The 12,752-nt window shown below is 36.3% G+C and overlaps 1 protein-coding gene across 2 annotated transcripts in view; it reads right to left on the bottom strand.

Annotated features, from left to right (window-relative positions):
* The window catches only part of rap1gds1 (RAP1, GTP-GDP dissociation stimulator 1), an 85,639-nt gene that overhangs the window by 23,027 nt on the left and 49,860 nt on the right, over positions 1-12,752 (bottom strand). For both annotated transcript variants that reach the window (XM_059965436.1, XM_059965435.1), the window contains 2 exons: positions 10,988-11,116; positions 10,434-10,559 (listed from right to left, as the gene is read on the bottom strand). In XM_059965436.1, coding sequence (XP_059821419.1) covers positions 10,434-10,559; positions 10,988-11,116 — 255 coding nt within the window. The remainder of the gene's footprint in view (positions 1-10,433; positions 10,560-10,987; positions 11,117-12,752) is intronic.

The raw sequence follows: 12,752 nt of genomic DNA, 5'->3' as shown, positions 1-12,752 counted from the left end.
GCACTAGCCACATATTTCAATTTTCTGATTACTTAGGAACTTTAATTTTACAAAATTTAAATAATTGGATAGATCTATGAGCTGGAGAAACTCCTTGGTCTTCAACATGTACTAGATTGTCAATGAAAAGCATGTAATTTCATGATTTTCTTCCAGGTTTTATAAACAGTGACTAGTCTTCAATGAGGTTTAATGTACATCTTTTATTATGCTCCTTTCAATCTTAAGATCTCATCTGTCATCACTTCCCCTTAAACCCATTACTCAAACCCAGCTTTTTCTACATTTCCTGATTACTCGACACTAGCATTTCCATTGAAAATCAATGACAAGACTTATGAAACCATGACTACAACATACCTGTAACAACCGAGCATAGCATTGTGCCATATAAATAACATTCCTTAAAAAGAACAAGTTGGTATTTCTTACAAGAAAAATGTATTTTCGTTCAGATAATGTGCGACATTTAATGTCACCTTTGTCAAAAATAAGTAGGCTTTATTACAATTGAACTCATTTATGATGGAATAAAGTAACCATAGATAGGCCATTTCGCATATTAAATATAATCTATTCAAAAAGATTGTCCACAACAGCAGCAGCTATTTTTAAGATGTTCTGATGTATTTCACCTCCAGCAAAGCAGCTTGAAGTATGGCTTTCTTAATACTAATATTAATTTTTTCACTAATCTCAGCTCATTTTCATCCTCCTCAATTTTAAAGTAATATACTTTTGATTCCTTCAATGGAATAGAATTCTCATACATCCCTGAATCCTTCACAGGACTCATCTATGCTAAAAAGATAACCTTTGTATGTTCTTCTCTGTGTAGCTCACCTCTTTGATACTAGCAATCAGCTTTGTCATGCCTGACTGCTGCCCACATTCAGTGAATTTGTAGGAAATTAACAGGACAAAAAAAATATTTAAGTGAGTTCCACTTCTCAGCACTTGACCCAGAGTCTTAAGTTTTATGTCTTCACATGCTCATTTGGGTACAATTTTTAATGTGATAAGTTTCCATCTCCATCACTCTCAGGCAAGGAGTTTTAAATCCCTACTACTATGTAAAAAATTTTATTTTTCCAACTTTTCTCTAATCTTGCAAACAACTAAATCTGTCCCTTAATTGTCAATTTTTGTAGTGAAATAATCCTTCGCTGTTCCTTTTGTCCGGGTTTCTCAAATTTTCAAGTCTTCAAAATCTTCAAGTCTTTATTCCAAAGGGGAATAAGCAGCCTCAAATGAGTTAGTTACCTTGTGGCTACAACACTTTTGCTCTGTCAAGAATTCAGTACATCTACAACTTTTCTAGAGCTATCACATCTTTCCCACATTGTGGTGACCAAAACTACAGAGTAATCATTTCCAATTAATTTATACAGACATCTTTCCACTTGACAATTTAAGATGCAGTGTGTTTTATTTTAAAGCAGTTCATTTTAATATGGCTCTCACTTAAAAAGTCTTTTAAGTGATATATGCAGCTTAGTAAAATAGAGGGCTATAGGTAAGTGTAGTAATTTCTAAGGTACGGACATGTTCGGCACAACTTTGTGGACCGAAGGGCCTGTATTGTGCTGTAGATTTTCTATGTTTCCAAGTGTACCATGCTCAGATTATATTTTGGTATTATATATAAGTAATCATAACTTCCTAATAAATACCTCTAGGTGCCTGGATAGTCAAATTCAAAAGCTAAGTTGAGGCTGGATACAGGGGTTACGAACGAGTTCCGTTCCTGAGTCCGTCTTTAAGTTGGATTTGTACACAAGTCGGAACAGGCACATCCAGTATTATTTAGTGTTAGTTAGTCAAACGTTTGTCTTAGTATATACTATACATTTTACCTTTCTATGCATATAAAACACTTAAGAAATTTATGTATTTCAACAATTAAACCACTGCGGCGTTGCTTGGTAATAATTGTAGCTTTCATCAGGACAGGGCCTTTCACATGCTCCATTATTCTCACTTCATCCTTTAAAATTGTTCCGATCGTTGATCGACTGTAGCCTAATACTTCTCCAATGACCGAAGGCATTTCACCTCTTTCAATCTGCTTTGTTATTTCCACTTTATTCTTAATCATGATCGTTTTCCATCAAAGGAACAGAAACACTGTGGGCAGTAGGTCCCAAAGTCTACCGCACTGAATTCCCCGGGTCCTAAAGTCCACTGCACTGAGACAGGTTAAATGGGACAAGTGGGGATGGTGCTGACTGGATGGGGGCGGGTGATCAGGGTAAACCTTGCTAAGAAAAATCTAAGCTAAATACAAAGTTACACACTCAACACACTGTCAACGGCAACGACTTAAAATGGCGGACGGCGTTCTCATTCCTCGGTTCATAAGAACGAGTTGTTCGTAAGTCGGATGTTCGTAACTCGGGGACCACCTGTACTGCAAAGCTGTACTGATGCAGAAAGGCATTGTCTATTGCTTTTCAGAAGAAATATAAACAGATTATTTCAGCAGGCAGCTTTCCTGGCATTCTGGACAACATGCTTCCATTGCCATCACCACCAGCAAAAGTACATTAAATGATCATTCTACTGACTGTTCATGGGATGTTTTTAATGAGCAAAAAGTCATTTATTCACATAGTGAATACCACAGTTAGAAAACCTGATCTTTCCTGATTATGCAAAGTGAGAACTGTGAGGGAAAGGGCATACTATAATAAAAAAAACCTGGGGAACAACAAAAAAGATGGTAATTTTTTTTTAAAATGGAAGATGTATTTTTTTCCTATCACACCCTGGATGGTCAAATATCTGTGTGAACTAACTTTATCTAATAATTAATGGAATGACAGCCTACAAATCTAATGAAATGGACATTGAAGCTTTGGACATTAGCTCTCTTTTAATATACAGTATTTAAGTTTTTGCACATTTTTAAAATCTATTCAATATATGTAATTGATTTACTTGTTTACTTATTGTGTTTTATTGTATTTATTATTATTATTTTCTCCGTCTGCTAGATTATGTATTGCATTGAATTGCTGCTAACAAATTTCACATCACATGCTGGCGATTATAATAAACCTGATTCTGATATGCAGATGAAGAAATATTTTCATGATTAAGAACCCTTTAAGTTAAACAAATCAGCAAAAACAGTAGGAATCAACAATTTTTAAAACCATCAAAATAACCAAAACTTGGAAAGAAAAGCAAAACTGTACAACTCTCTTACATCCATAGATCCCTCAAAGTTGCTGCACAAATCGATGGCATATGGTGTGCTGACCTTTACTGGTTGGGGAATTGGGTTCAAGAGCCGTGAAGTGACGTCGCAGCTCTACAAAACCTTGGTTAGACCACATTTGGGATATTGTGTTCAGTTCTGGTCGCTTCATTATAGTAAGGATGTGGTACCTTTAGAGAGCGTGCAGAGAAGATTTATCAAGATGATGTCTGGATTGGGAAGCACACCTTATGAGAACAAGCTGAGTGAGCTTGGTTTTTGTCTTTGGAGAGAAAGAGGATGAGGAGTAACTTGATACAGGTGTACAAGAGGCATACGTCAAGTGGACAGCCTGAGACTTTAACCACGGCAGAAATGACTAATATAAGGGCTCATAACTTTAAGGTGTTGGGGAAGTACCGAGAAATGTCATAGAGATGTCATCTAACCCATGCCAAAACCACTTAACTGCCCACTCCCATCAACCTGTACTGGGCTCATAGCCCTCCATACCCCTACCGTCCATATACCCATCCATACTTCACTTAAAAACTGAAATCAAACTCACATGCACCCTTGTACTGGCAGCTCATTCCACACTCCCATAATCCTCTGAGCGAAATTTCCCCTCAAGTTTTTCATCTTTTAACCTTAACTCATAACCTCTGGTTGTAGCCTCACCCAACCTCAGTGGAAAAAGCTTACTTGCATTTACCCTATCTGTACATCTCATAATTTTGTATATCTCTATCAATTCTCCTCTCATTCTTCTACATTCTGAGTAATAAAGTCCTAACCTATTCAATCTTTCCTTATAACTCAGGTCCTCCAGACCCAGCAACATTTTTATAAATTTTCTCTGTACCTTTCAATTTTATTTACATCTTTCCTATAGGTAAGTGACCAAACTGCAAAAAAACCCTCCAAATTAGGCCTCAATGTCTTCACAACTTCAACAAAGCAGTGTACTCAATACACTGATTTATGAAGGCCAACGTGCCAAAAGTTTTTTTTTACGACACTGTCTACCTGTGACACCACTTTCTATGAATTATGGACCTGTATTCCCAGATCCTTTTGTCCTACCACACTCAGGGCCCTACCTTTCACTGTGTAAGACCTATCCTGGTTGGTTCTACTGAAGCACACCACCTTGCACTTGTTTGCATCAAATTCCATCTGCCATTTTTCAGCCCATTTTTCCAGCTGATCCAGACAACTCTGCAATCCAAGTTCTGCAAGTTTATTGTCCATTACACCCCCAATCTTGGTGTCATCTGCAAATTTGCTAATTCAGTTAACCACATTATTATCCAAATCGCTGGCATAGATGATAAACAACAATGGATTCAGCACAGATCCCTGGGGCACACCCCTAGTCACAGGTTTCCAGTTAGAGAGGCAACTATTTACAACAATTCTCTGGCTTTTCCCACAAAGCCAATGTTTAATTCAATTTACTACCGAATCTTGAATGTCCAGCGACTGAACCTTCTTGACCAACTGCTCATGTGGGACCTTGTCAAATGCCCTGGTGAAGTCCATGTAGACAACCTCTAATGAACTGCTTTCCTTTACTTTCCTGGTAACTTGCTCAAAAACTAAAATTGGTTAGACATGACCTATCACACATGAAGCTATGCTGAACATCTGTCTATCCAAATACTTGTATACTCTTAGAATACCTTCCAATGATTTTCCCACAACTTATGTCAGAGTTAGTCAAACGTTCGTCTCAGTATATAGTATATATTTTACCTCACTATGCATATAAAACACTTAAGAAACATATGTATTTCAATAATTAAACCACTGCGTTGCTTAGTAATAATTGTAGCTTTCACTGGGACAGGGCCTTTCACATGCTCCATTATTCTCACTTGCTCTGATCCTTGACTGACTGCAGCCTAACGTTTTTCCAATGACTGATGGCATTTCACCTCTTTCTGATCGCTTTATTATTTCCACTTTATTTTCAATCATAATCGTTTTCCATCGATGGAACAGAAACACTGCAGATTCAGCAGTAGCCTCGGGTGGCAGGTCCTGAGCGCACCCAGGTCCTAAAGTCCACCTGCACTGAGACAGGTTAAATGGGACAAGTGGGGGCAGTGCTGACTCAAATACACTAAAACATCTTAAACCTAATAATACAGTACGGAACATAATAATACCGTAATAATAAAAGTAACTACATATGGTTGCATCGATGTCTTGCATACCGGAAGGGGCATTCGTGAAGTAACATTATGATGGACCTGGTGCTGGAGAGGGCAGGTTTACTACTGGAGTCAATTTCTTGAAGTAGGCATCAAGGGAGGCTTGCTCAGAGCTTTTTTTTTGGTCTTAAGTGGCCTTGTAGCAGCTGAGGTTCTCAGTAACTGCACGGTAAACTCTGGTGACCCTCTCTATATTAGGATCTTGCTCCTCTAACTTCAATGACTTCATCCCTGCTTCAATGAGACTAACATTTTCGGTTCCAGAGTTCCTAGGTCACAGTCTTCTTCTTCCTCAAATGTCTGGTTGCATTGTCAAGCACAAGGAGAATCTTGAAAGGAATTTTCTTGGCCAAGCAATAACGTTCAACAGCAGGAACAAAATGGTTCAAGAACCAATCTTCAAAGACGGCAATTGTAACCCAAGCCTTTGAATTTGCCTTCTAAATAACAGGAAGAGATGCCTTAATGACAAGGCGAAGTGCACTGGGATTTAGGGAGCGATACACAAGCAAAGGCTTGAGCTTGAAATCCCCAGATGCGTTACCCCCAAGCAATAACGTTAGCCTATCATTCGATGCCTTATGCCCTGGTGCACATTTTTCCTCTTTTGAAATGTAGGTCCTTTCAGGCATTTTTTTCCAAAATAAGCCAGCTTCGTCTACATTAAATATTTGGTCTGGCAAATAACCTCCCACAATAAATTAAAAAAAAAACAATTTCAGCAAAATCACTCGCAGCATTGGCACTCACCGGGGGTGGAGTTTCAAGATGGCGACGTAAACATCTGCCTTTTAGGCGCTCTTTATTTTTTCAACTATAATCACCCTTTAATCAAATCTTTTCGAACTTAATCATATGAGTTGCTACTTCTGATTAACTTTTTTTTTCCTAAAACAATATTTGATCTAATCTTGTCAAACTTAAAATGGCTACAAGCAAGAAATCGTCTAAGGATCCTTTACCCATCGACATAATTTCTAATCTTCTGGATGCTAAACTTGCGGGTTTGGAAGGCAGGTTAGAAGGTAAATTGGATAGTAAACTGGCAAGTTTGGAAAATAAGCTTACCACGAAAATATCTGAATTTGAAGCAGTTGTTAGATCGCTTGAAACTAAGCTTCAATCGCAGGCATCAGATATTCAGCGGCATGAAGATAAGATCACGACTCTTGAAAAATCAATTTGTGAAAAAGCACGTACAATCGAAGCGCTGGAGAAGAAGATAGAGTCGACTGCTAAAACTATAGATCAGTATAAGTTTAAAATTACTGATCTCGAAAACCGATCTCGCAGACAGAATTTGCGTATCATCGGATTTCCCGAAAAAGCTGAGTCCGGTGATTTAACTGAATTTTTCTCTAAATTATTGTGGGAAATTTTCGGTGATGAAGGTTTGCATACTAAACCTGTTATCGACCGCGCTCACAGAGTTGCGAGATTTTCGGCTGTGACTGGTAAACCACGAGCGGTGATTGTTCGCCTTCATTATCCTCCGGACAAAGAGCTTTTAATTCGATTAGCTCGTAAAAAAGGTATGATTTCTCACAATAGCAACACATTTCGAATTGTTGAAGATTATTCATTCGAAGTAATGAGAGCGAGAATCGCTTTTAAACCAGTGATGGTAGAGATTCATTCGATTAGACTTAAACAAGCTTTAATGTATCCAGCGAATCTTAGAATTATGTTGAACAACAACAGTCAGCAATTTTTTAACACTCCGGAAAAAGCGAAGAAATTTGTTGAAGAATATCGATCTTCTAGTGCAACTTGAACTATGTGTTATGTTGAAGATTTTTCGGAGAGAGGATGCCATTTCATTTTAAGTTTTAACCTATGAAGCTGGGTTATAACTTCTTATCCTGATCTACGGGTCTGGTTTCTTTTTTTTTACTGTCATCATTGTTTATAGATGCTCTTTTAATTTTTATAATATCTTTTTTTTTACTCTTTTTTCTGTTTCGGATATACACGTTTATATTTTGTAATAATAATTTACTTTTTTTTCAAGATGTCGTTTCTTCTTCCCATAAGACTTTGCTTTTTGTAAGCATTTATTTGTTTGCCCGTACTTAGAAATGGGACGAATGTTTTGGATTTTTTGGTCTTTTTTTTATATATTGTAGTGTCTATTAAATCCTTTTTTTAATCCTATTTTGATAACTTTTTTTTATTAAACTTTTTTAATAGATTGCCGAACTTACATCTATATTTTGTAATAGGGCTTTTTCAAAATGTCGTTTCTTCTTCCCATAAGTCTTTGCTTTTGAAACGTCATCTTTTTTGTATTTGAACATGGAATTTTTTTTAAAGGTATATTACACTTTCAAATTTTAATGTTTATACTTTTTTTATTAATGATTGTTTGTTTTATTATATTATTTTTTTCATTCTGACTGATTTATATTTTTTCTTTGCAACCCTATATTTAAATCTGGGTGTTATATAGTTTTTTAAAATCTTTTTATGGAGCTGCCATCTTGAAATGGGGGTAATGTTAGTGTTAGATTATGCGCCTGCCGCTTGGCTTTCTTTCGAGGGATGGGGGGAGGGGGTAGGGATCTTTTTTCACGTTTTTGCTTTTTATTTTTTTGCTTTTAGTTTATGGGCCGTCTTTAAATTATTAATACTGTTGAGGTGTCATGTTCTCCGGTTGCTCCTGAATCAATTTTCCTTCTTCCTGAATTATGGGTTATGTGTCTTTTTAACCTTTTATGATACACACAACTAATATTGGCATGATGGATAAATCTATTAACTTTATCTCTTGGAATACTAATGGTTTAAATCATCCGATTAAACGTAAAAAAATATTTAAAGTATTCCATAGATTGAACGCTAATATTATCTTTGTACAGGAGACCCATATTAGGAGGGAGGATAATCAACGCTTTTTTAGGTTCTGGCAGGGTAAACAATTTCACTCGAATTGTACCGCCAAAATTAGAGGTGTGTCTATTTTTATAGACCCCTCAATTTCGTTTACACATCATGAAATTACTTCTGATCCACAGGGCAGATTTTTGTTGATAACTGGTTCACTTTTTAATCGAAAAGTGGTTCTAGTTAATATTTATGCTCCAAACTTTGACTGCCCTGAATTTTTTAAACGTTTATTTACTTCCCTTCCTAATCTAAACGAATATATGTTGATAATGGGTGGAGATTTTAACTGTTGTTTGAATCCTTCGATGGATAGATCTAAACCTATCCGAACTCTTCCGAATAGATCAGCCTTACTTATTAATTCTTTTATAGTTGATTCGGGAATTACTGAAATATGGCAGTTTTTGAACCCTAAAGATAAAGAATTTTCATTAATATTAATATTATGTAAATTTGCCCTAATTTTGAAACAACTGAACCAACCCCTACTCGCAACAAATTCTTCATCACAAGCACCTTCACTTGCTGTATGTGCAGCTTTTAAATCACTCAAAAGGCTTTGAGCCTTTTCTTGCAGTAAAGTAAGGCTAATGGGAATATTACGCTGATTTTGATCGTCTAACCAAATTATCAATAGCCTTTCTGTTTCAATAATCAAACCACTGCGTTGCTTAGTAATAATTGTAGCTTTCATCGGGGCAGGGCCTTTCACATGCTTCATTATTCTCACTTTATCTTTTAAGATTGTTCCGATTGTTGACCGACTGTAGCCTAACACTTCTCCAATGACTGACGGAGTTTCACCTCTTTCCGATAGCTTTATTATTTGCATCTTATTTTCAACCATGATCGTTTTCCTTTTCTTTGATGCATCACCAGCACTTGCATCGGATTTACGCTTTGGAGACATGGTTACAAGGGTAATAAGAGAAAAATTTAAGCCAAATACAAAGTTACACACTTAGCACAATGTTAATGGCAGCGTGATCCGACTTAAAAAGGTGGGACGGCCTTCCATGAGGCGACAAAACGCTGAAGCTGCGCAATGTTTTTATGAGTGTCACAATGTAGTGCACGTGTTCGTTACTACGAACCATTGTATTTAAATCAGATTTTCAATATAATAGGCTTTGTGGCAGGCTGTTCGTAAGTACGAGTTGTTCTTAAGTCAGACGTTCGTAACTCAAGGACTGCCTATAATCCCTCAGGATTCTCCTTCACTTTGTCTGCTAGAGCAATATTATGTCTTCTTTTAGCTGTCCTGATTTCTTTCATTTCTCTTCTGTTCATTTGCATTTCTTATACTCCACAAACATCTTACTTGTTTCAACCTGCTGTGGACATCCTTTTTTCTCTTAATCAGGGCCTCAATATCTCTTGAAAACCAAGGTTCCCTACACTTGTTATCTTTACTTTTTATTCTGACAGGCACATACCGCTTTCTGTCCTCAAAAGTTGGCCTTTGAAGGCCTCCCACTTACCAAGTACATCCTCACCAGGTAACAGCCTGTCACAATCCACACTTACAGATCATGTCTAATACCATCAAAATTGCCCTTTCTCCAATTTAGAAAATCAACCTGTGGACCAGATCTATCTTTTTGCATATTTACTTTAAAATGAAAGGTACTGTGGTCACTAGATGCAGTGTTCCCCTACACAAACTTCTGTCATCTGCCCTGTCAGAGGTGGTGGTAGAGGCAGATACATCACAGACATTTAACTGATTCTTAGATAGGACCATGAATGAAATAAAAATGGAGGGCTATGTGGAAGGGAAGGATAAGATTGATCTTTGATTGAATTAAAAGATCAGCACAACATTGTGGGCCAAAAGGCCTGACTGTGCTGTACTGTTCTATATTAAGTTGACTTCTGCACATACAAATTATAGATTAGCATTGATTACAGAGCTTTTTCATTGTACCCAAGATGGATTTGCTTTTAGAAGATTTGTAGCTGAATACCTCCAGAGTTTCTGAAACAAATTTGATTATAAGACATGCAAGTAGCCTCTTGGGCAGCAAGCTACCAGAGTATTAGAGGTCACAAAATGAAGTTTGAAGAAATTGCATATTAGCATTTATTCTTTATAAAATATGCTGTCATGAAGTGAAAAAACTCACCATGTTCTGCCAATGGAGCTAAGACTTCAAAAATCATTTCTTTCTTCTCATGTTCAGTTTGCTTTTTGAATAGCTTTACAAGTTCCTCTGCAATTTTTGTTGATGCAAATTGTTCTTTGCTCGACTCTAAATTTCATAAAAAAGATAGAAAAAATTTAAAGCTAGTCTAAGTAAACTACATTAAAAATAACAACTTAAGTGATTTACTTTGCTAGTCATATTACTTTGTTAATATGATAAAAACAATCAATTTTACACATTGGATTAATAACATTTTTCAAAGTAACTTAAGCAACTTTCCTTTAATCACTGCTCAAGAGCACTAATGGCTGCATTTTAAATTCTATAATACAAAAGCCTGTATTTGCAAGTTTTTTTTTTAAAAAATCACTTGCTCAAATTTTTCCCCACAAATAATAGAAGAAAACTTATGTACATTGCAGTAAAGAATTTTTGTTGTACTTGAGGAAGTACCTGAAACCAACTGTGAGCAACGATGCAAAACAAGTTTCAAACATGAAGTAACTGGGTTTTCATCATGTATCCTAACTTACCTATCTCTGCCAGGTTACCAAATGCAACCAAGCACATTTCTGTCAGTGCTGTATGCTGGGAATGCATACCCAACAACTGAACCAAAGTGGGAATGACTCCCATATTTATCAGCTGGGCCTGCAAGGCATCTGTAAAAGAAGATTTTCTTAAGTTAACACGTAATTCTTGAAGTTAATAGCACTCCTGTACGCAAGACCCTTTGACACAACAGGCAATGAACGGAGTTAGAAAAGAAACGTTCACAAAACACAAAACCAGAGAGAAATAGACTCAAAAGAGATTATTATGCGTGGAATGGTTAAAAGCTTTATAAGCCCTGAACAAAACCATGCTTGATTTCTCAATCTGAATATGCTACTGATCAGCAGACAGAATACAAGTAAGCATCTATAAATGCACAAAACCAAAACTAATAATACAAGATTGAGGTAACAGGCCCAGCATCTAACTAATGGGTTGGGTTACTGAATATGCAAGTAAATATATAGAATCATGAAAAGTGTGGCAACCTACTTGCCCAAAGTTTTATTGGTTACTAAAGAAAAGTTACAGCCAATTTAAAAACATGACAATTACTTAGAGGGGAGCTCAGCTCCATTTACTTAATCAGAAGGAGTCCAATTAAAACCCTTCCCTTTTTCATTAAAGTAGTCAACATCTATAATAGTGTTGCTCCAGAGTACAATCCACACTCAGTAGTTTGCACCATATTCAATTATTTCAAGCTTGACAAAGGAGCAAGTAATCATGAAGACACCATTTGATTCCAAAATCTGGATATTAGAAAGTAGTAAATCTGAATTAAGGGCTCTTCACTGGGGCAGTTGTTATTCATTCTAGTGATATGGGCCTTGCAGGCTGAGACAGCCTGAATCGTCCCTCCTTAATTACTCTTGAGAAAGTGGTGATGAACTACATTCTGAACTGCTGCAGTTTGAGGTCTAGGTGATCTAGGATTTTGATTCAGTATCAATGGAGGTAACTAGTCTGGGCTTGTGGGAGAGAAATTGGTCAAGTTTCATTAAAATAGTTTTGTTTTGCACTTTAAGAGTCTGCCCTACCTTTAGAAAAAATGGTCACTCAGGTATTGGCAGATGCACTGATTAATGCAAGTGGACTTATTACCTGACAACAGTTAGAATTTTCCCATCTCATTCTAGCCCCTATTACAGAATGGCACAAGACCAGCACTTAAAAATAAACCAGTTGACTTGGCAACAATTTGAGTTGTGGAAAACATAACATAAAAGTTTTACACTCAAGGTAGAAAATGCAACACAAGTAAGTGTGCTCCATTTTCACCTTTCCTAAGCTTACCTGCAATTTGCTAACTAATTTCTATATCAAAAACAACAATTTATCACTTTCAATTCTTATATGGAACAGCAGATTACAACATTAAATGCAAAGTTTACTAATTGTGTTAAAATTCACAAAAATTTACACATGCAGGTGTTTATTTAAAATTAAATCTAATGTTTATGTGAGTTTAAATATCGACAGCCTGATTTCTAAATAAACATCTGCACTGACATCAACGTCACAATCTGTTTTAAAACACATTTTCCTTAATAGTCTAGTGTTTCCAGTGTTTAGCACACTAAGCCACAATAAATATATGCTGTAGATGCAAACAATGTTTAAGTTGTGTTTACATCTTCAAATTTTTTTAATGTACAAAAGGACCATAATAACGTGTTGTCATGTCAAAATCAATGTTTGACAGTAAATGTGACAATATTATTATTTAGTCATTTCAGATTC

This window comes from Hypanus sabinus, chromosome 3 (genome assembly GCF_030144855.1).
Source record: "Hypanus sabinus isolate sHypSab1 chromosome 3, sHypSab1.hap1, whole genome shotgun sequence".
NCBI lineage: Eukaryota > Metazoa > Chordata > Chondrichthyes > Myliobatiformes > Dasyatidae > Hypanus > Hypanus sabinus.
This window is presented reverse-complemented; position numbering and strand designations above follow the sequence as displayed.